The sequence below is a fragment of the Limanda limanda genome, chromosome 13, assembly GCF_963576545.1.
Source record: "Limanda limanda chromosome 13, fLimLim1.1, whole genome shotgun sequence".
In the NCBI taxonomy this organism is placed as follows: Eukaryota; Metazoa; Chordata; class Actinopteri; order Pleuronectiformes; family Pleuronectidae; genus Limanda; species Limanda limanda.
The window spans coordinates 10,337,049-10,360,735 of NC_083648.1; the positions used below are offsets into that span (position 1 = coordinate 10,337,049).

At 41.1% G+C, this 23,687-nt stretch overlaps 1 protein-coding gene across 1 annotated transcript in view; it reads right to left on the reverse strand.

Moving 5' to 3' along the window:
• obscnb (obscurin, cytoskeletal calmodulin and titin-interacting RhoGEF b) overlaps positions 1–23,687 on the reverse strand; it is a 48,517-nt gene that overhangs the window by 21,547 nt on the left and 3,283 nt on the right. Inside the window, exons 2-41 of the mRNA XM_061084758.1 lie at positions 23,370–23,639; positions 22,968–23,228; positions 22,102–22,407; positions 21,747–22,013; positions 21,462–21,568; positions 21,081–21,249; positions 20,371–20,646; positions 20,002–20,283; positions 19,518–19,793; positions 19,137–19,412; positions 18,756–19,031; positions 18,374–18,655; positions 17,442–17,735; positions 16,941–17,222; positions 16,508–16,783; positions 16,153–16,425; positions 15,807–16,073; positions 15,442–15,711; positions 15,080–15,346; positions 14,644–14,910; positions 14,395–14,507; positions 14,167–14,320; positions 13,897–14,058; positions 13,709–13,813; positions 12,476–12,742; positions 11,528–11,797; positions 11,160–11,426; positions 10,425–10,691; positions 9,993–10,259; positions 9,632–9,901; positions 9,281–9,550; positions 8,785–9,051; positions 7,645–7,911; positions 7,223–7,489; positions 6,654–6,920; positions 6,219–6,485; positions 5,604–5,870; positions 5,170–5,436; positions 1,239–1,505; positions 864–1,130 (exon numbers count right to left, since the gene is read on the reverse strand). Coding sequence (XP_060940741.1) covers positions 864–1,130; positions 1,239–1,505; positions 5,170–5,436; positions 5,604–5,870; positions 6,219–6,485; positions 6,654–6,920; positions 7,223–7,489; positions 7,645–7,911; positions 8,785–9,051; positions 9,281–9,550; positions 9,632–9,901; positions 9,993–10,259; positions 10,425–10,691; positions 11,160–11,426; positions 11,528–11,797; positions 12,476–12,742; positions 13,709–13,813; positions 13,897–14,058; positions 14,167–14,320; positions 14,395–14,507; positions 14,644–14,910; positions 15,080–15,346; positions 15,442–15,711; positions 15,807–16,073; positions 16,153–16,425; positions 16,508–16,783; positions 16,941–17,222; positions 17,442–17,735; positions 18,374–18,655; positions 18,756–19,031; positions 19,137–19,412; positions 19,518–19,793; positions 20,002–20,283; positions 20,371–20,646; positions 21,081–21,249; positions 21,462–21,568; positions 21,747–22,013; positions 22,102–22,407; positions 22,968–23,228; positions 23,370–23,639 — 10,059 coding nt within the window. The remainder of the gene's footprint in view (positions 1–863; positions 1,131–1,238; positions 1,506–5,169; positions 5,437–5,603; positions 5,871–6,218; positions 6,486–6,653; positions 6,921–7,222; positions 7,490–7,644; positions 7,912–8,784; positions 9,052–9,280; positions 9,551–9,631; positions 9,902–9,992; positions 10,260–10,424; positions 10,692–11,159; positions 11,427–11,527; positions 11,798–12,475; positions 12,743–13,708; positions 13,814–13,896; positions 14,059–14,166; positions 14,321–14,394; positions 14,508–14,643; positions 14,911–15,079; positions 15,347–15,441; positions 15,712–15,806; positions 16,074–16,152; positions 16,426–16,507; positions 16,784–16,940; positions 17,223–17,441; positions 17,736–18,373; positions 18,656–18,755; positions 19,032–19,136; positions 19,413–19,517; positions 19,794–20,001; positions 20,284–20,370; positions 20,647–21,080; positions 21,250–21,461; positions 21,569–21,746; positions 22,014–22,101; positions 22,408–22,967; positions 23,229–23,369; positions 23,640–23,687) is intronic.

A 23,687-nucleotide genomic window follows, 5' to 3' on the forward strand; every position in this document is an offset into this window, starting at 1 on the left:
AGCCTTTATCCAAATGTTTAGTCAAATCCTTAATTTAGTCTAACAATGCTTAAAGTGTAACCTCACCCCAGAGTTTAGGCTGAAGTGCCTTTACCCTGGAAATTAAAAATATGCATTTACAGTGCAGTTCTGGGATGGTGGGGCTAACTCCTTCGTGCATTTACTGTGTGTCTGTGTCAACTGCTCATCATAAGGCTCTGAACTGGGAAAGTCACTCATCAAGAGTGAAACACTATTACTTGTAAAAGTATCTCCAAAGCTCTTAAAATGTGAGTCTGTGGATACTTCATCTGTCATATTTCTATAGAAGGGTAATTTTGCAGTAATTGCTTCATCAATATACACAATCCGCTCACTCCACTCTTTGATATTACTCCTCTACCGCAATCTGCAGAATCAGATTGTCGGACTCCTACGTCTACTACTGTCAGTGGTTGGTTTTTATACGGGGTGGTGAGTGACGCTCCCTCCAGATAAACCAAAAGCAAAATACAATTGCAATTGCCATGTTTCAACCAGTAGAGGGCAGTTTCGATACATGTTTACCATACAAAATGTGTACAATTCAAAGTCTTAATGATATGGACCTAAATCAATCAGTGAAATACTAAATTCACATATACATTGGTTTAGGGGTTTAGTTACTCTTTAAGCATACCTAATTATCAGAAACCAGAAGCTTTTCCTGTGTTTTTGACTTTAACCAATAATGTATCAACAAGCAATATTATGAAACATCAGGTAAGGTATAGGCTTATCTTGTTATACAGCGTAAGCACCTAAAAGTCAATGTGTATTATTCACAGTAATAAAAAGCTCAAGTCATACTAGTTACAAATGTAACTCAAGTATCTCCACCGTACCCATCACAGCTAGATGAGCAGTGCTCTGACGTCCACCAGTGTCACATGTGTAACTCCCAGAATCCTCTGGATCTACATCATGGATTAGCAGAGTGGCAATTTGTCCAGTTTGTCTAATTTCATATTTAGCACAAGGACAAAGACCAAGTTCTCCTTTCCGCCACTCCAAAGAAACACAAGGTTTCGAAAGCTCACAGTGCAGTGTGACACTGTCGCCTTCTTCAGCCGTCAGATTTTCCAGCTCTTTTGTAAATATGACTTTGGCAGCTGATGGATGAAAAGAGAGAGTGGCGACGAAGAAATAGAGTGAATTGAAGAAGACTGACTCAAGAGACTAGAGGACAGAATAAGATGACGACACAGTCTCCATCCTACCATTTACTGCAACAGCAGCTGAGCTTTTTGCGTCCTCTGAACAGCAGGAGTAGTTTCCTGTGTCTCCAGGTGTCAGATCATGGATCTGTAGCACATAACTGAATCCTGTTTGTCTCATCTGGAACTTTTCTCCAGACGTCAGGACTTGATTTCCCTTCTTCCATTCGACAGTGAGTCCAGGTTTAGAAAACTCACAATGCAGAGTGACACTAGCTCCCTCTTCAGCCTCCTGGCCCTCAAGGTCTTGAATGACTGTGGCCGGAAGAACTGGGGATCGAATACATTGAATAAGCTGTCCATGTTTACCAGTTGTAACCCACATGATTACAGTATGGATATTGTGTAAAAACAAAACACTTACCTGCTTTTAAGTAAAAACCAAAAATAAAACACATATATATGCGTGTTTTGATTTGTACATACATGCACACAAATACATTTGTGCACGTAGCAGCACTGATGCACAGGCAAAAATTCCTGCTGTCATTCAAACCAAGGGGCCGACTAAATGTTTATCAAGGCTCTAAATCCCAGCTCACTGGAGGCAACAACAATCCAGATCACAGAATATCAAGCATTCACAATCAATTACCAAAAGAGCAACAACAAGCTAGACCAAATATACAACATACAAAAACCCCAAATCAAAGAGGAAACAATATGCAGATGTCACAAAAATATTCATTTTACTTAGGTTTTGGTTTTCAGCTTTTTTGATTCTGGCTTTGGAAACAGAAAGCGTTTTTAAATGCAAGAATAAAAGTGGAATTAAAAATATAAAGCAACAATACTGAATGAACCAGCAAGTTATTGATTGACTCAAATGCAATGATGCTGCCAATATGCAATTTCCAACTCCTCAACGAACAAGAACAAATGAGCCAGACTGTTGACAAAACTTTGAAGACACAAAGATGTTATGTCACATCATATAAGTCTGAAACACAGCTTGTGTTTTGGCAAAAACCCAGCAAACAAAAACGTTACAAACGTACTCTTGGGGTTTACTTATTGAACCACCACATACCTTCAACTCTCTGTTTGGATTCCTGCTTCTCAGATTCAGCTTTGGACGTCACTGCTGAAGCTGAGGACGTCTCTGTTGTAACTGAAGTTATTTGTTGACATGAAACAACAGATTTCAAAATCAGCTTAAATCTTCACGAACAGACGGAACAATGCAGCAGCTCGAAAGCAACGTGCCACAGATTTTAGAGCCGCAAAGTCCGAGACAAAAACCACAGTGACTCGATTCAGAGACTCGAAGCAAGACGGAACAGTGCCATGACCAAGAACGCTCTATCCAACAAGGGACAACAGTAGCAGTGACAAATGGCAACCAACAAACCACGTGAATGAAAATGTTATATAGTAAGCTAACATTAGAAATTAAGTTTATCTCTTTCTCAGCTTTGCTTGGCTCTTCAGTTTGTAAAACTACAGCCACTGGAGTGTTTGATTGCCTCACTCTTTAAATTAAACATTGAAGATTGTTGCCATGAACAACAAATCTCATCGTCAGTTTATATGTGTCTTGCATTATTAAATTCACCTTAATCCTTCATACTGCTGAAATAAATCTGTATCATCATTAACTTCAATCACTAAGCTATGAATTGAGCTTTTGAATGAGATGAATATTTATGAACTACACAGCACACACCAGTATACACAACTAAGCCCAAGCACAGCATCACAAGCCGCTGTGCACGGTACGATTAACAGAGCAGCGTGACTTGGGTAACATGACAACATGACAACATGACAGGTATCTACTGCAAATGATAACAGCTGCTTCAGAATTCTTGTTCATTTTCTTAGTGCATCACTTCCACAAAAAAAGCACAAGGAACTGCAGTGCAAAGACAAATATTGCATATCATGGCCAGATATTAACACAATATCCAATTCAAATTAATATAATATTTCCTATTTATACAATGAAATTCTATGAAAACAAATTTTTACTTTCAATTATTTTGTATCTTTCCAACTTCTTGCAGCTAAAGCCAAACATATCACAAGCATAATTCAGAAAGACAGTAGACAGCATCAGCAGAATCTGCATCTGGTATCACAGAGCATTCAAGGCAGGAAACAATGAGGAAGCAGGACGCCATCCACTACCTTTTGCTGGCTCTTTGGTCCCCTGCTTCTCTGTATCTTGTTTCACAGATACTCCTGCAGACGTCTTCTCAACTGGGATAAGACACAACATCAATTTCACAATCTTTCAGTGATGAGTCTCCGAATACTGTCCACCAGAGCCAGTACAGCATACACAGTCCCAAAACACAGTTAACCTTGCTGACTGTCCCTGTTTACAGCTCATACTGATAGATTTTGTGATGTTACATTAAATATATCCATGTCCACCCAGTAAGTGCCACAGGGAGGATAAGCAGTATCTCTGAAAATGAAAAGCAAATGGAAATCAATAAAACTACAAGCTGAAACAATTAAAGCCGCTCTCCTCTATTCTCTCACAGATCTTTATCAGCAATCAAAAACAGAGAAACAATCCAACACAGTGCTGCCATAAACATAGAGCATTAAAATGTTCAACAGCCAACACAGACCTGCAGTAAACAAGGCCTTGATACAACTGGACAAACGCAACAACATACAGCAACATATATGAGAGCAAATAAGAACATAAAGCCTCCTTCTTGATATTCGGTGGGCAAAACAACAAGCTGCACACACAGTAAATCTGGACTCGCCTACTGACCCTGTATCTCCACTTCTATGGTTTTAAGTGTGCTTATCCACAAGGTCACGCTCTAAAAGTAGGAGGCAGTATTGACAGATGTCCAAGTATCCAACCAGCACCATGCAAACAGGTCTCATTACCTTCACCTCCCACTTTCAGCTCTTGTGAATCCCTCTGAATCTCCTGTTTGAGGAGCTGCAGTGAAGGAGTCTGCCCAGTAGTTGCCACAGTCACAGCTATGAAATTGAACACAGCTTTGTTACATGTATTATAATAATTGAGTCTTAAACATGTTATAGCAGCTGATAGGAAAAACTGTATTCTGCCTTTTAGACCCCAATTCATCAGCTGAAAGAGGAGCGGACGGCTTCACAGCTAAAGAAAAACAATTTGAACACAAATTGCTGAAAGATACTTGATCATTGATACGACTTTACATTAATAACTAAATATCACCTTGCTTAAATGGCTCAATAAATTTCAGAAACCAGCAAGGACCACAGCACTGTTGAAACCACGAAACAACACAAAGACTGGCTCCTCTGGTCATAAAGACAAATACAGTTTATGGACCAGCACACACACATACATTGTCAGGAGACAACAACACCAGCAAAAAAAACTAAACTATCACATAGCACACACAAAAGAACAGCAATCAGCATCTCAACTATGATGACAAAAAGTTGCATCCTCTGTGGTTTGTTTACTAAAATTCACAAAAGGAAAAAAAAATTATTGATGAATAAGCCTCCAAAAAAGGGTCAAAATTCAAACATTGCAGCACAGAGCAATCTGCAGAAAAAACAACATCCAACAACAACAACAACTTCAAAAACCACAACAACAAAAACAACAACCACAGCAAAAACCACAACAACAACAACAGATTCCACACATACAATGTCAAGGACAATATCTGATGAATCTGACATACAACATCTACAAAGAACGCTGACATTCTTGGAGCCAACAAACAAAAAAGACGGTGACAAACACTCACAAACAGAAACGACAAGCTCTGATCGAAATTAGAATACAATAATTTTTTCTACTAATTCAGCATCAGTGTTTGTAGTAATTATGTCTGCACTAAATATTATCTGCAGTAGTTAAATATACTAATATTAAATGTTAAAGCACAAAATTGTTAGTTTTCAAACATTATATAGACACCTCTTAATACAGTGTAAAGGTTCAAATCACTCATCTTCCTACCCTTGATCTTAAGACTAGCTGTGGTCGTCTGGTCTCCACACACACAGCTGTAGTCTCCACTGTCTTCTGGCACCACTTTGTTGATGAGCAGTTCATACACAAAGGCTTTCTGCTTCATCTGGTACTTCTCTCCAGACTTCAGGACCTGAGTTCCCTTCTTCCACTCCACTGAGACTCCAGGTTTGGAGAGCTCACAGTGCAGCGTGACGCTGGCTCCCTCCTCCGCTTCCTGAGTCTCGAGCTTCTGTTTGAAGGTCACTGGTTGGGCTGAGCATGTATTAGTTGATTAGTGGTCAGTGTCATGAAATAAAATATGTTTAAAAATATATAACACAAAAAACAGAGACCAAACACAAAGACAAACAATGACAAAACACTTTTGTATAAGGTTTTTGACAAACATTCCATGGACCGAACTTTACAATTCATCCTACCCTTAATCTTGAGACTAGCTGTGGTCGTCTGGTCTCCACACACACAGCTGTAGTCTCCACTGTCTTCTGGCACCACTTTGTTGATGAGCAGTTCATTCACAGAGTCTTTCTGCTTCATCTGGTGCTTCTCTCCAGACTTCAGGACCTGTGTTCCCTTCTTCCACTCCACTGAGACTCCAGGTTTGGAGAGCTCACAGTGTAAAGTGACGCTGGCTCCCTCCTCTGCTTCCTGAGTCTCGAGCTTCTGCTTGAAGGTCACTGGTTTGGCTGAGCATTTAGTGGTTGGTTAGTATCACACGTATATTTAATTTTATAATACAAACAAACAGGAATAAAGCAGAGACAAACAATGACAAGATGAAATCCACAATACCATGTAATTTAAAAAATACACAAACAAAACAAAGACAAACAAAGACAGTATGGATTCTACAATGTCATCAACATGTTTAACACAAAAAAACAGACACAAAACACAAAGACAAATGCTGACAAGGTGAAATCCACCATGTCTTTTAGACTCCACAATAATGTGACTTAACATGTACTTAAAAACTCGTGGAGAGTTTTTGAAAAACAGTCCATGGACCAACTGAATGAAAATATTCATCCTACCCTTGATCTTGAGACTGGCTGTGGTGTTCTGGTCTCCACACACACAGCCGTAGTCTCCACTGTCTTCTGGCACCACTTTGTTGATGAGCAGTTCATTCACAGAGTCTTTCTGCTTCATCTGGTACTTCTCTCCAGATTTCAGGACCTGAGTTCCCTTCTTCCACTCCACTGAGACTCCAGGTTTGGAGAGCTCACAGTGCAGAGTGACGCTGGCTCCCTCCTCCGCTTCCTGAGTCTCTAGCTTCTGTTTGAAGGTCACTGGTTTGGCTGAGCATTTATTGGTTGGTTAGTGGTCAGTGTCATGAAATAAAATATGTTTAAAAATATATATAACAAAAAACAGAGACAAAACACAAAGACAAACAATAACAAAAACCTACTTTATAAGGTTTTTGACAAACATTCCATGGACCACAGCTTAACAATTCATCCTACCATTGATTTTGACGCTAGCTGTGGTCGTCTGGTCTCCACACACACAGCTGTAGTCTCCACTGTCTTCTGGCACCACTTTGTTGAGCAGCAGTTCGTTCACAGAGGCGTTCTGCTTCATCTGGTACTTCTCTCCAGACTTCAGGACCTGAGTTCCCTTCTTCCACTCCACTGAGACTCCAGGTTTGGAGAGCTCACAGTGCAGAGTGACGCTGGCTCCCTCCTCTGCTTCCTGAGTCTCCAACTTCTTTTTGAAGGTCACTGGTTTGGCTGAGCATTTAGTGGTTGGTTAGTATCATATGTATATTTAATTGTATAACACAAACAAACAGGAATAAAACAGAGACAAACACTGACAAGATGAAATCCACATTACCATGTAATTTAAACAATGTAATTTACATGTTTAACACAAAAAACAGACACAAAACACAAAGACAAATGCTGACAAGGTGAAATCCACAATGTTATTTAGACTCCACAATAAATGTGACTTAACATGTACTTAAAAACTCGTTGAGAGTTTCTAAAAAACATTCCATGGACCAACTGAATGAAAATCTTCATCCTACCCTTGATCTTGAGACTGGCTGTGGTCGTCTGGTCTCCACAAACACAGCTGTAGTCTCCACTGTCTTCTGGCACCACTTTGTTGAGCAGCAGCTCATTCACAAAGTCTTTCTGCTTCATCTGGTGCTTCTCTCCAGACTTCAGCACCTGAGTTCCCTTCTTCCACTCCACTGAGACTCCAGGTTTGGAGAGCTCACAGCGCAGAGTAATATCTACTCCCTCCTCAGCTTCCTGAGTCTTCAACTTCTGTATGAAGGTCGGTGGTAATGCTGTACAACCAAGTTTCCATTATTTGTCAAAATTAGGTCAAATAAACTGTTTTGAATAAATAGAACAACGCAACACAATTTAAACTTTTTTGGAAAAAGGCAACATAATCGGTTGATTTCTCTAAGTGTACAAGTTTGCCTAAAAAGATCCATACCATTGACTTTCACAGATGCAGATGTCTTCTGGTCCACACACACACAAGAGTACTCTCCACTATCTTCAACCTTCAAATCTTTGATTTGAAGTTCCACAGCGGTTTGCTTCTGCTTCATCTCATACTTCTCTCCAGCTTTGATAACTTCAGAGCCTTTCTTCCACTGAATGTCGGTCGCAGGTTTTGATAACTCGCAACAAAGTGTCACAGTCTCCCCTTCTTTTTTATCTTGGTTCTTGAGTTTTTCTTTAAAAGTGGCAGGCAGGGCTAAAATAAAACGAACAGTGGGATGATGATATTAAAAAGTTTCCAGCATTCTGTCTGGCTGTGGTGGAGGATGGAACATGATTAGAGGGGAAGATGAGCATTCGGAACCCAAACATTTGAAATCATTACCAACATTGGAAATATTCATTTATGCAGGGATCATAACAACATTACAAGACAATTAATTTGGGAACAGGTCACTAGGAGGCATTAGCCCATACAAAGCAGGACACAGATAACTCTTGTCTATTAGAAAATACAAAAGATGTAGCAACAATTCTACTAATCTATTGCATTTTGCCAACTCTACACCTAAGGCAGATGTGTAAGTGCCTGGGAATGGTATCGACATCCTCCTGACAATAACAGCCACCAAGTGTGTCACTGCTATGCATCGGTAAGTATATGTGCATGAGCCTCGAGGAGTCAGGTCTTTGATGGTGAGAGGATGGATGGCTATAGAGGGGTGTGACCTTAGCACAACTGTAGCCAAGGCAGATCAGTGGAACTGACACTTCAAACATATGTAGCAGATCCCCATTAAAACAATGAAGCCACAAAATCCAAAAGGTGCCTTTAAATTGAAACTTAACCAAACTATGAGCCATGACAACACTGCAACTTGGATGGAAGAACTGAGAAAAAATTAAACTATAATATAAAACTATAACTATAATAATACATTATACTATACTATAGTGTATGAATGAACACCAGGTAAGTAATAATATCTTAGAAGAAGTCATTTTTTTCCAAACTATATCCTTATCATATTTTTAAAAGCAAGATATTCTCGTCATGTTTATTAAATTATCTCTTTAAGAAATATAAAGATATTCAACTATGCAAGACACACTTGTATAAAGTTCTTACCTTTGACTGTCACCTTTGCCATGTTCTTAGCAGTGATCACGTCACAGGTGTAGATATCTGTGTCTTTCTCTTCCAGCTGTTTGATGGTGAGAGTTAAGACCTGCTCTTTCTGGGACATCTCATATCGACCTCCTGCCTTGAGCTCTGTGTGCCCTTTAAGCCAGATCACTGTGGATGGGCTTTGAGCCGTCTCACAGCTCAAGGTCACAGAGCTCTTCTCGTCTGCCTGGCTGTCCTTTAGCACTTCAGTGAATTTATGGATTGGCTCTGTAAAAAAGAGAACAGCCTCACAAAAACTGAAGGCACAGTTTGAAATTGCGAAAATCTTGCTCCATGGTTTCAGAAAATAACATTACCCCTGAACTGATGCCAATTTAAGATATTGATGTTTTTAACAAGTGTTCTCATAGGTAAGTCTCTTAAATGCTCATATTATCAGAGATTGAAAAAACTGTACCAATATGGAATTAAAGACATTTTTAATAGGAAGTCTAACCCTTAATTTCCAGTTGGGCTTTGGTGGTTGCACCTCCGACGACTTCACAGCTGTACTCTCCTGAGTCTTGGGCAGAGACATTATGGATAGTGAGCTTCATGACCTTATCCTCCTGGCTGATGTCGTACTTCTGGCTCTTCTTGATGGCTTTGCCTTCCTTGGCCCACTTTACAGTGGAACTAGCCTGTGTCACCTCACAGGCAAACACAGCATCTTCCCCTTGAGCAGCGCTAACATTCTGCAGTCCTTTGGACACAGATGAAGCTCTGCCTGTACCCATGGAAGTTGACATGTTTATTTCATGAACTTTGTATTTCTTGTAACTTTCTCGAAGATATATATGCAGCTTACCTTCAACTGTTAATGTGGTTTTAGTGCTCAAGTCTTTAATGGTGAAGACCACCTCACCAGCATCGGCAGGGGTGACATCCTTGATGTTTAGCATGTACTTGCGGCCTTTATTGGTGACATTGAAACGGCCTCCGTTTGAAATGGCTTTGCCATTCAGAGTCCACGAGCACTCATCTGTGTTCTCACGAGATAAGATGCACTCGAAGCTGCATGTCTCCCCCTCGTTTACCTCAGCAGACTTCAGCCATTTGGTGATTCCAATGCCAATCTCTAAATTTAGGACAGAGATCATAAGATGACAAAGATGCCGAAGAACTAGGCTAACACAGCAGAACTGTTTATCCTAAACAACAGTACCGACCTCTGACAGTGACCTTTGCCTTGGAAACTTCAGTTCCGAGATCACAACTGTACTCCCCAGCATCGTCTTTGGTGGCGTCCTTGATGATCAGGCCCAAAGACTTGCCTGTGTGGAGGAGCTCATACTTGGGTCCAGCCTTCAAGACTTTACTTTCTTTTCTCCATATAGGTGAAACCCTGGGCTTGGACGCCTCACACGTCAGAGTGATCATGCCTTTCTCCTCTCCGATGACATCATCGAGAGACTTGAGAAACACAGCAATCTTCTCTGAAGGGCAAAGGAGAGAAAGTAAAGAGTGGTGTGATGTGCGTATATTATGATAAAATAAAATGATTTCATGAAATGTCACTTAAGAGAGAAACTAGGTTCCCTTCAATGTTTTCCCTGAGAATTTGTTTTGGTGTTCATGATAATATGAGTGACTGTTCTTACCTTTCACTTTGAGAGTAACAGACTCTTTCACCTTGCGCACTTGAAAGGTGATGGTCCCCCCGTCCTGAGGAGCCATGTTCTTCAGCATGAGCTTGTGAACCTTCCCCTCATGAGAGATGGTGTTGACTTCATTAGTGAGGAGCACCTTGTCTTTCAGAAGCCACTGTGCCTCTTCATCTGCATAGTTAATCTCACACGTGAACACTGCATCACTGTCTTCATCAACCTCTGTGTCGATCAAGTGCTTGGTGATCTTAATTTCTCGCACTGTAGAAAAGAAAAAAGATGGTAGTTTTGGTTCAGAGACCACTTAAGTCCAAAAACATTCAAAAACAGAGCAAAATATATAATATTTCCATAAGAAAATGGCAAACTGTCGTATTTCTTTTGCGATTGTTACATCCCATCCCAAGTTATTTTTTACCTTGAGGTCAAAGTTTTCTGTGCTTTGATTTTGAAAATCATTTGTCAATAATTGATTTAAATCCTGCCCTCGAGTTTCTCCAGCTAATCTAATTGTCAACCTCAAACTGATTAGTTACGTCTGCATGTGTATAGTAATGTTTGTATTACTGCTTGTCCACTTAAACTTTTTATCCACCCGTCTGCTGGTAAGTGAGTTTTTCTTAATATCTCCATTGCATCATGTTGCCTTTGTGTGTCTGTGTTTGCTTCCACCCTGTCTGTGTTCCTGACAGCAGCTGTAAGACTGGTATTCAAAAGTGCACACTGTACCTTCCACAGTGAGAGTGCCTTTGGTCTCAGCAGGTCCGGACTGACAGCGGTATTCTCCGCTGTCTTCTCCAGTTAGCCCTTGAATAGTAAGTTGAGCCCTTGTGCCGTCTTTCTTCATGTTGAACTTGTCTGATGCTGCCAGAAGTACTTGACCTTTAAACCAATTCACCTCTTTGGCTGCCGCAGAGAATTTGCAGCAGAACAGGGCAGAGCTTTTCTCCTTTGCCTTGACATCTTTAATGGGCTCTGAAATCTCAAGTGGACGCTCTAAATATGAGGAACAGAATCTAATTAGGAATTTTGAACAGAACGTTTGTGCAATTAAAACAAATAACGATTGATCATAACTGCTGAATTGACCCCTTTACCTTTTACTGTGAGTTGGGCAAGAGATTTGCTCTTCCCAGCTGTAAACTGCACAGGTCCTGTCATTGAGGCTTTTGTCTTTTTGAAAGTGAGACGGTGCAGAGTGCCCTCTTTCTCCATTTCAGCATCTGCACTCTCCTGCACAGCAACTCCATTCAGAGTCCATATGGGAGGTTTCACCAGTTCCATACTGATCTCAACTTCAAAGACAGCTGCGAAAGGTTCTGTCACTTCTACTGAACTAAGCTCCCGCACAATGCTGATGGACTGCTCTGGAGGGGCCACGGAAAAAATGGTTAAGTTAAAATTCAATTAACTTATTTCATGCAGTTGAAGTACTGGTTTATCCTTTATAAGGCTTAAATCAAATTACAAATTGCATACACAATTCACAATAGTTGAAAAAAATATATATTTTGATGAAAGCCCTTGTACAATAATTTCTTAAAATACAGTACTAACAATTGGACCATGTCCGCCAATCTCATTAAACAATTATACAACTAAAACCAGGAAAACAATGCATCATAAAGTATAACACAATTACTGTACATGCAGTGAAACTCAAACTAAATCATCTACTAGTATTTTTGTCATGTTCTACAGCCTCTATACTCTGTATGGTACTATCACACGTGTGCTTTCACATATTTATGACGTATCACTCTGCTGACTTGTCACAGTAGGAAAAGCACAGATGTTAGTCAAAACGTTGACAATGGCTATTCAAGGATCCTTGTGAGCACGGACATTGTGACAGTGAGTAAGCATGCACACTATCAGCAACAAATACTTAATTATTACAGACAGATAAGTAGACAGACAAATAGATACCTCATTGTCTGATGGCTTGATTTGTATTATGTTGCAGTCGTACACTTAGAGACCCTACAATTGCTAAACCGGACTCCAAGCTTAAAATTAACCTTCGTCATCTTGTATCGCGTTACCTTCTACAAGCAGTTTACAGGACGTCTGGTCGTCAGTGGCGTCACAGGTATATGTGTCTTCGTCCCCGGTGTCCACATCATTGATGGTGAGTTTCCGGTACACATCTTCACTTCCGATCTCGTGCTTCTTGCTGGGTTTGATTTCCGTCTTGTTCTTGTACCACTTCACCTTTGCACTGGCACGTGACACGTGGCATTCGAGATGACCACGATGCTTAAACATCGCTATCTTATCCCTGAGTCTCTTCACAAACTTGACGGGCAGCTCTACAGTAACAATAACACGGAATCAGTGACAACTATCACGTATGCTGCCATAAAGAAACATTGGAGGCTATGAATGCATCAGCCTTGCCAAAGCGCACTTTAGGACAGGCGATGTTCGCAATTGAATTACGCTCAAGCCAGGGAAAATAGGGCTGAAGTGTAATGGCACATTAAAGCTAAAGCGTACAGCAGGAATGTATAATGGCACACCCCATTAAAAATGAATCAGTGCATGGCAGCCATTTGCTGCTTGAGTACATCCAGCAAGACACTAAGTGATGAAACTTACAGCAATTTATGGTCAACTGATAGCAAAGTTTGTATCTTTAAAATAATTTTAGGTAGATTATTTTTCTTTACATCTGGAGATTATTTCCAATCATTAAAATACTCCAGAATCACTGGACCAATAAGGTCATATGTGCAAATCATTGCTTCACTGCATTCGGTAAGGAAAGAAAACTATGATAAAACCCTTGGGAAATTATCCTCAGCTAATAGATGTGTGTTCTCTTTGCCATCAGGCCTCAATGAGGCATAACAATGTAAATGCGAGTTGCAACTGGATTCACTTTTTTCCATCAGACCAAATATTATCAGAATGATTCACTGCATGAGCTATTAAAGCAAGACAACAATGCACTAAACGTGTGACATTTTACATGTGGCTCGCTGAACCAACTGAAATGTTGAGATCAAAAATGAAATTCATTATTTGACTTCAAAATAGCAAGGTTATCATTTTAGAGGAGCTCAATTGTTTACATTTTAGAAGAAAGTTAAGTTTCAAATGTGCAGAAATATATAATTATATATTGTAACTTTCTGACAACATTTGTCAAAAGGAATAAAGAACCCATTTGCAACCACATCTGAACATTGTAAAATAAAGGTTAAGTAATCCATGCAGCAACATATAAAGCGTTTGTTAAATGTTTTCAGCTCATAACATGTTGACTTGTTTACCTTTCACTTTGAGTTTTGCAAATGAAGAGGTCTTCTCAGCTGTAAATTTAATATCACCCATATCCTCTGGGGAAACAGACTTAAACAGCAGTACATAGGTTCTGCCTGGATTCAAATGCAAAATTGATTATAGTAGCAACATGTAATTAATTAATCATAATAATAATTCATATTCAAGTTTTGCTTACCCTCTTGTCTCATCTTGATGTTGTCACTGACTTTGACTTTAGTACTTCCTTTGTACCACTGACAGTCCACTTCATCGTGTGAGATTTCACAGACGAATGCAGCACTCTCCTTCTCCATCACCTCCACATCCTCCAGTTTCTTAATTATCTTGATATCTCTGGCTGTAGGGAAATATTTTAAGGCATTTTCATGAACTATAGATTTTATACTGTCCCCTAAATGAGAGTCCCTGATTGATTTATGTGCCTCATGACAGGACTAATGTTTACCATGAACGATGAGCTTGGCAGAGGTGTTATCATCAGTGGTGCGACAGACGTAACTGCCTGCATCTGCGGGGGTGCATTTGCTGATGACCAAAGTGCGCTTCCTGCCCAACGAATGGATGCCATAGTTTTTCCCTAGTTTCAGTTCCACATCATCCTGAAATTAATAATTTTGTACACGTTATATTTGTTCAGAAGTCAGTTTTTCCAGTCTTTGATCTGCAGACTAACCTTGAACCATTTAACATCGGCATTTGTTCTGGACACTTCACATTCAAAAGTAACCTTCTCCTTCTCAGGAACACTCATATCGATAATGGGTGTGGAGACCATAGCAGGCGGTTCTGTAAAATCAACAACCATTGGGTAGTAGGTGACAATGTAGACTCTCAATCATAAAGTGATACTTTATAACAAAAGAAGATTGGTCGGCAAAGACCCTACCAACAGAGGACCAGACAAACAGGAAGTAGCCCCTACCTGTGACGAACAGGTTGCCTGAAGTATGGACACCATCAGCTTGGAAGGAAATAGTTCCTGCATCGTCTCTCTTAAGATTGGACAGCGTAAGAGCGTGCTTCTTTCCCAGTGCTGTGATACGACAGTTGGCCCCTGGCTTTAGCTTGGCCCCATCCCTGGCCCAGGAGCCTTCAACATCAGCCTGACTGAGCTCTACCTCTAGTGTCACTGTCTCTGTCTCATGTGCCTTGGTTTCTGTAAGGCCCTTTATTACCTGGATCTTCTTCACTGAAGAAGGAAGAAAACAAATGTTGGAGTGTAAATATGAGGGCAAGATTTTCAGGCTTGTAACTTCACATTTATAACCAAACACACATCACTGGAGGACAGTCTCTTTTTAAGGTGAAGGTACTGTATGTGCATAAATATGGAATATGTGGATGTTGTTAACTCTTACTTTCTACTGTGAGCTTGGCCTGGGTCTTGTCATCCAGAGTTTCACAGGAGTAGATGCCACGATCACCATGAGTAACGCTCTTAAAGACCAGAGCCTGCTTGGCTCCATCCACCCGAATCTCCAGGTTTGCTGCAGCCTGCAACACGATGCTGTTCTTCATCCACCTGACTTCATCCGATTTCTTACTTAGCTCCACCTCCATCTTCACTTCACTCTGCTCCTCCACTGTCAGGTTTTCAAGCTTCTTCTTAAAGGTTACAGGCTCATCTAATTGGAGCACACAGAAGTGTTGAATGAGGATGTTTCATTAATAGTAAACAAATTTAAAAAAAGATATATTAAAAATAGATGCACATTCTTACGTTGCACTTGTAAAGTAGCTTTGCAGCTTTTGCCTTCTGCATCAACGCTAATCTCTCCAGCATCTTTTTGGGTGACAGAGGTTATGGTGAGTGAGTGAGTGTTGCCACCGTGCTCAATCTTATACTTCGGCCCGGCCGTGATGGGTATGCTGTTGTGGAACCACTTGACATTGATGTCTGCTGGGGTGGCAGCGCACTTGAAGATGGCGTCTTTTCCCTCCATTGCAGCCACATTATTGAGTTTAGTAGTCAGCCTCACTACTCTGGGCTCTGAAAGGAATGAGAGGCATCAAATTAAGCCAAATGATGTGACAATGAAAATTCAGCATTGAACAGATTTCAATATTAATCAAATGGTAAATTACCTTTAGAGGAGACTTTGGCAGAGGTCTTTTCATTTCGACATTCACAGCTGTATTCTCCTTCATCTTCCTTCGTCATGTCAGTCACAGTGAGGACCCGCTTAGCACCATCTGTCCTGACACAGTGCCTTCCTCCAGGTTTAATCTCACGGCCATTATGGTGCCAGACAACATCGCCTGAGGCTTGATTGAGCTCACACATCAGACTAAGTGTCCCACCCAACTCCACATCGGCAGACTTCAGGGGGACAACAAACTTCAAAGTTGACTCTGAAACGAAACGAAGGGTGTTAGATATCAATATTAATCTATGCAGCATTATCAGAGGCTTATAAACTTAAAGACCTACCTTTGACCTGAACTTTGAACTCCTGTTTGTCATGAGCAGTTTGACAGGAGTACGCTCCGCTGTCTTTAGTTTCGGTGGAAGTTACTATCAAGGTACGACAATGTCCATCTTTTTTCATTTCATACTTTCTGCTCTCTTTGATCTCCACACCATCTCTCAACCACTTCACACATCCACTCTCCGAGGTCAGCTCAGTGGTCAAAACAATGTTTTCACTTGCTTGAACAACACATGTGTCTTTGACAGACTTCTTCTGGAACTTGACAGCTTCTTCTATAGAGAAATGACAACTTTTGTTCAGCAGCTTTCTTATAAATATAGTAAGAAAATGTATTTTATTCAAAATATATTTTACCTGTCACATGCAGCCTAAATACCAGCTTTTCTGTTCCTGTCTCACAGGTGTATTGTCCAGCATCTTTTTTCTCTATTTTTTCAATGACCAGCTCACGACTCTTTCCCTTTGACTCCATGTGAGCTGCTTTGCTGGAAGTCAGCAGCTTGCCGTCCTTGTACCACTTCACTTCCGTCTTGGAATCAGAAACCTCACAGCTCAAGGTGGCTTTCTGGGAGAGAGTAACTTTCACCTCATTCTGGACGGACTCCTTGTTCGAGAAGCCAGCCAGGGCTTCTACACAATAAGTAAACAAATAAGAACATATCAGTCAACACACTATATGGACACAACCAAATCTTTTCAGCTGCAATAAACAGATCTGCACAAACTATAAAATAACAAGTAAAACAAATTCAATAGACATTTAATAGCAACATTTTATTCCTCGTACCTGCCACCTGAATCTTAAAGGCCAGCTTCTCTGTCCCAGCCTCACATATGTACTCTCCAGCATCCTTCTTCTCCACGCTGTCGATCACCAGCTGGCGACTCAGGCCTTTTGACTCTGCATGAACTGTTTTGCTGGAGGTCAGCAGCTTGCCATCCCTGAACCATTTCACCTCTGTCTTGGTATCCGCTACCTCACAGCTTAAAATGGTTTTCTGTGAGAGAGTGGCTTTCACCTCCTTTTGGACTGATTCCTTTTTGGAGAAGGCCGATTTGGCTTGAATCTCTGAAAACATAGAATAGAATATGAAATGGTATCGTAACACCTTCCAAGGAACTCATTTTAACAACTTATGTAAACAATATTTTAAAATAAGGTGGACAAATGTGCTGAGTTCAGCAAATAGTTCTGTTCCGTGATTCATCTGAAATCTGACAAGCAGACATCAGCTTTGCACGGGTCAAATCCTTCTGACATGTGCCATCCCCTTCAACGCCCTCGTACCTGTCACCTGTTCTTTAAATGCCAAACTTTCTGTTCGGACCTCACAGATGCGCTCCTCCGCATTTTTCTCCTCTACACTGTCCAACACCGGTAGATGAACCTTGCCCTTTGATTCCAAGGCAACTGGACTGCTGGGACTCAGCAGTTTGCCATCTTTGTACCATTTCACCTCTTTGGTGTTATCAACTACTTCCCAGCTCAGATTGCCTTGCTCGAGGAGAGTGGATTTCACCTCCTTCTGGACAGCCTCTTTGTTGAGGGAACCAGATTTAGCCCCGATTTTTGTAGAAGTAACTGTAAAGGAGTATGGGGTGATGACAATTACCAGTACAAAAACAGACTCTAGACCACTATAACACTGCTCTAGTTGAAAAGAACACATTAAATCAGACTTTATAGATGTTGAACAAAGGGCCATAAACTCATTACGCTCATTAAGTTGAGAGATCTATTTAAAAGTCTGCACTAAAAAAAAACAATGTGGCCACAGAGGCCCATCTGACAACAACTCTTTCTGACTGAGGGAACTGCAGAACCACAAAATACAAGATATAAGTCACAAGTTTCTCAATACTGGACTCAAGACATTTGAGCAAAGCATGTCAAATATCTAAATACTAAAGCAACCCATAATGCAGCCAAAAAAGAAGACCACAATAAAAAGAAGAAAAGACAAATCAAAAATATTTTTCTTAACGAAATGAAGAATAGAACAAGATAACATGACTTGGTCAAGTCAAGTTCAGTGTACCGTATGTGAATTGTCCAATGGGTGTCAGTGACATTTTTCTAGATATTGTTTGCTTAATAAGAGCTTTTACTATTTTAATTCTTAAAAATGTGTGTGAATCCCAGCACATTATTGAACTGAACTGACAATGAACACAAAGAAGATTTAACCTAACTGTGTAAATATAATGCAGTTTCCTCACCTGCCACCTGAATCTTAAAGGCCAACTTCTCAGTCCCAGCCTCACAGATGTACTCTCCAGCATCCTTCTTCTCCACGCTGTCCATCACTAGCTGGCGACTCTGGCCCTTTGACACTGCATTAATGGTCTTGCTTGAAGTGAGGAGCTTTCCATCCTTGTACCATTTCACTTCTGTCTTCGTATCAGCTACCTCACAGCTTAAAATGGCTTTCTGTGAGACAGTGGCTTTCACCTCCTTCTGGACTGAGTCTTTGTTAGAGAATGCAGATTTAATCTGTGTGTCTGTGGAGAAGATGAACCATGAATGTAGATGACAAAAAACATCTACAATTGAGGAAATTAATAAAGAGAATCTATAAGTCACTTCAGTCTCAGCCCCTACCTGGAACCTGGAGTTTGAAGACCAACTTCTCAGTCCCAGCCTCACACATGTACTCTCCAGCATCCTTCTTCTCAGCGCTGTCAATCACCAGAGTGCGAATTTTGCCCTTAGACTCTGTATGAATAGTCTTGCTAGAAGTCAGCAGCTTGCCGTCCTTGAACCACTTCACCTCTGTCTTGGCATCAGAAACCTCACAGCTCAGGGTGGTTTTCTGGGAGAATGTTGCTTTCACCTCCTTCTGAACAGACTCCTTGTTGGAGAAGAATGACTTCGGCTCTGATGGAAGATCCAAACAATGTAAATGTGAGGTGCTATTCTTTCATTTCTGACAAACAAGCATGAATTGGGCTACTTGTTACTTTGATAATCCCCTTGGCTTACCTTCCACCTGAATCTTAAAAGCAAGCTTCTCTGTCCCAGCCTCACACATGTACTCTCCAGCATCCTTTTTCTCAGTGCTGTCGATCACCAGCGTGCGACTTTTGCCCTTAGACTCTGTATGAATTGTCTTGCTAGAAGTCAGCAGCTTGCCGTCCTTGTACCACTTCACCTCTGTCTTGGCATCAGAAACCTCACAGCTCAGAGTGGTTTTCTGGGAGAACGTCGCTTTCACCTCCTTCTGAACAGACTCCTTGTTGGAGAAGAATGACTTCGGCTCTGATGGAAGATCCATACAATGTAAATGTGAGGTGCTATTCTTTCATTTCTGACAAACAAGCATGAATTAGGCTACTTGTTACTTTGATAATCCCCTTCTCTTACCTTCCACCTGAATCTTAAAAGCAAGCTTCTCAGTCCCGGCTTCACAGATGTACTCTCCAGCATCCTTCTTCTCCACACTGTCGATAACCAGCTGGCGACTCTGGCCTTTCGACTCTGCATGGATTGTCTTGCTGGAGGTCAGCAGCTTGGCATCCTTGTACCACTTCACCTCTGTCTTGCTATCAGCTACCTCACAGCTTAAAATAGCTTTCTGGGAGAGAGTAGCCTTCACCTCCTTCTGGACTGACTCTTTGTTGAAGAAGGCTGCCTGGGCCTCTGAGAATAACATAAATGAGAGTTACAGAGTTACTATGGGCAAGGATTTAAAGGTATATAACTGACATTCTTTATCAGTATTGTGAAAATGGCATGATACTAAATACTAGGAAAACATGATCTACTCTTATTTGGGACATTTAAAATTGATATGACAAACTGAAAATATGTATTACATTCTACATATCAATTGATTGATTTGTTCTACCTGAAACAGATATCTTGAAGACCAGCTTATCCCCGCCAGCTTCACAGGTATATTCTCCAGCATCACTCTTCTCCACCTTTTCAAACACCAGCTGACGAGCAGTGCCTGTTACTTCTGAGTATATGGTCCTGCTGGATATCAGCTGCTTGCCATCTTTATACCATTTGACCTCTGCCTTGCTATCAGACACATTGCAACTAAGAGTTGCTTTCTGCGAGAGAGTGGCCTTCACCTCTTTCTGGACTGACTCTTTGTTGGAGAAGGCAGCAACGGCTTGAGTTTCTGAGAAGAAAATACAGTGAAGAAATGTATTTCTGTAACGTGCAGTCAAATGTTGAATAACACACAAAAAAATCATCATAGTCTCACCTTTAATCTTGACCTGGAATGTGACTTTGTCTGCTGCTGTCTCACAGGAGTAATGTCCTTCGTCACTTTTCTTGGCGTTCTTGATGACGAGTTTCCTTTGAGTCCCTTTGGAGACCATGGCAGTTCTTTGGTCCTCAGTGATCTCTACCTGATCTTTTCTCCACACAACGACAGCGCTGGCAGGAGATACCTCGCAGCTCAGCTCAAGATCTCCTTTAAGGGACGATGACATTCCCATGGCACCTTTGGTCTTGTTCAGGAACTTGGCAGGTTCATCTTAGAGGAAGAGAGATGGAAAATTACTGGTTAATAACCTTTGTGGCCTTAAATTAAATCTCTTATAATATCTGTACTGTAGATCTGTTATTAGAGGAGCTATGTTTATATAGAGTGGAAGTTGTAGAAGCTGGGCCACACTGGAGTTGATTACATGATGACAGATAGCTTTCCTCTGCTTGATGGCTGATAAGCACATGCTAGTGCCCATCAGTGCAGATCACATTACAGTGTATCAGATTGTCTGAGACAAACTGTCTGCATGTGGGAGTACAGTTCCTTTTATAAAATCATCTCTGTGCCACATAGGACATATTTAGTACCTACGAAATTTGGCAAAACATTGGCTTCATAGATTAATAAATTAATTAATCAATAGGAGACTGATGATCTGTTGCTCTGTGAGTATCAGTAAAAAGTATTTTTAAGTTTACCTTTAAGAGAGAGTTGCAGGGACATCTTGTCCTCAGCTAAAACACACTCGTAGATGCCCACATCCTCTTCAGTAACATTGTGTATCGTCAGGATCCTCTTGCGGTCAATGATGACATATTCATACTTCTTGCCCATTTTCACCTCTCGCCCGTTCTTCATCCAAACCACCTGAAAAGAAACACAGAACAGATTTTTGGATACGAGTGTCACAGCTTTAAAAGGATATTCTTTTGTCATTTATTAAGAAAATTTTAAAAAAAGGTTTTAAGTGTAGGCAGTAACTGTAAGTCACAATTGTAAAATGCACAGTGTCTTAATTTAATGTATGAAAGCAAAAAGTAAAAGCTAGACATCATATTCGGTATGTTTCCATTGCATACCTGTGTTTTGTTATCCGACACCTCAGCAGTCAGCTGAGCAGTGGATTGGGCAGTGCAGGTCACCACCTCTGTCAGATCGGACTTGTTTATGAACCTAACACGAGGGGCTAAAAATACAGTTGTCAGGAAGGAAGGAATTTGTGATTGGCTCCTCACAAAAAATACAGTGAATACCAATCAATCTAACATGTAATACAGAAAAGAAAATGTACTACAATACTATGATAGCATAAATTAAAACATTTCCCCCATTGATAGTTGAATTGGCTATGATCAAGTGCCTACCTTTCACAGATAAGATGCAACTGCTCTGTGAGCCTCCACCAACAAACTTGACTTCAGCTCCATTCAATTCCATGGTCATATCACGGAAGAGCAGAGTGTGTGTGGTCTTGGACTTGGTGATGAGGTATTCAGCTCCACTACGCAGGACGCAGCCATTAATGTACCAGTACCCAGAACAAACAGCAGACAACTCGATGGCGATAGAGAACTCCTCGCCAGCGTTTGCAGTGGTGTTCATCAGGCCTTTCCTTATCTCTGCAGAGGGTTCTGGACGCAACAAGTAAACCACACATGAGAAAAGAATGTGTGCAACAACAGCAGATAGGAACAAATATCACAGGGATATCAGCCTTACCAAGGTAGAAGCTTCCAGGCACCTCCAGGTGAGGGCTCTGGCCAAAGTCATTCATGGCAGAAATACGGAATTGGAAGCTGGACTCTTCTGTGAAGTTGCAGACGGTGATCTCTGTGGAAACAATGGTTTCTCCAGCGTTGCACCTCTGCCATGTCTGAGTGCCAACCTTCCTCCTCTCCACGATGTAGCACTTAATGGGCACTGGGCGATCGCTGTCAGGAGGAGACCACTGAATGGTGATGGAAGAGGCAGTCTTGTTCACCACCACAGCACTGACTGGGGGATTGGGGGGATGCTTCCTAGCAGCTGGAGCAGAAAGAGTGAGTCATACTGTGATCTTTTTGGATGAGTATTGAGCGATTAAAAAAAATTACAATTATGGTTTGGCCATCATTCTTGTCAGTTATGATAAACTGTTGTTTACCTGCTTATATACTTTGATGCATTATGATTTAGCAATTCATGGTAGAGAAATTCAAGCACCACAGAGTCATGAAGACAAAAACATGATTTAGAACATGGCTAGAGAACAATGTATTTCAAAACAAAAGCATGTGCTGTATTTATTCTAGAGGGATCTTACATATGTTAACACTCTACTGCTGCTTCTTTGAAAGTGAAAGCAACCATTATCATACCTAAAATGACAATTGTAATTTCCCCGCTTTATTTAAAAAATTATTTCAGTGGAATCTTACTACTTTGTTCAATCCCTTAGTGTCTCATTCAGCCTAAAACTGCAAAGGTGCTATGAGGGTAGGTATAGCAGGACAATTAAGATAATCACAGTTATGTTCACTGAAGTTATTTGGACTAAATTATTTGTAAGCAGAATAAAGTGCATTTGACCCAGGTGTCATCCTCACCAGTCACAGTGAATCGAGTGGACGTCTTGCAGTCTCCAGCTACAAAGGCGATTTCACCTGAGTCGTCAGCCTGGCAATCTCTAATGGTGAGCGTGTACTGTCTCAGCACACAGGCTATGGAAATCCGGGACTCTTCCTTCAGCTTCTCCCCTTTGCGGGTCCAGTAGGCGTCCGGGTAGGGATGCTCCAGCTCGACACAGAAAATGACCGTATCGCTGACAGGAACCACCGTCCGCCGGGGGAGCTTCTTGGTAATATTGCCTGGGATACGAGAATAAGATGTAACAAAAAGAAAGACTCACAGATTACACTCACATTATTACACTTGATAATGGCTTATTGACATCCAAAATACCTAATGATGAAGAGGAACTAAAGAAAGAAAAATATTCTCCACTATACCCAGAACAGTGAGCTCGGCCACGGTGCGACTGCCTTCCTTCATTTCGCAGATATAAACACCGTCATCGTTGGTGGTGACATTGTGAATGGTGAGACGACGCAGGGTGCCTTCCTCCTCCATGCGATATTTGGTATTTTGCTCCAGCATGGTTTCCTCCATGAACCAGTGGGCGTGGGTGGCAACAACAGGCACCTCACACATCAGTGTGGCCGATGTTTTCTCCTGGACCTCCATGTCCTGCAACTTCCTCCTGAACGGCACTTTGGGCTCTGACACAAAGACATTTCAGAATTTTCAGATTACACGACCATACTGGT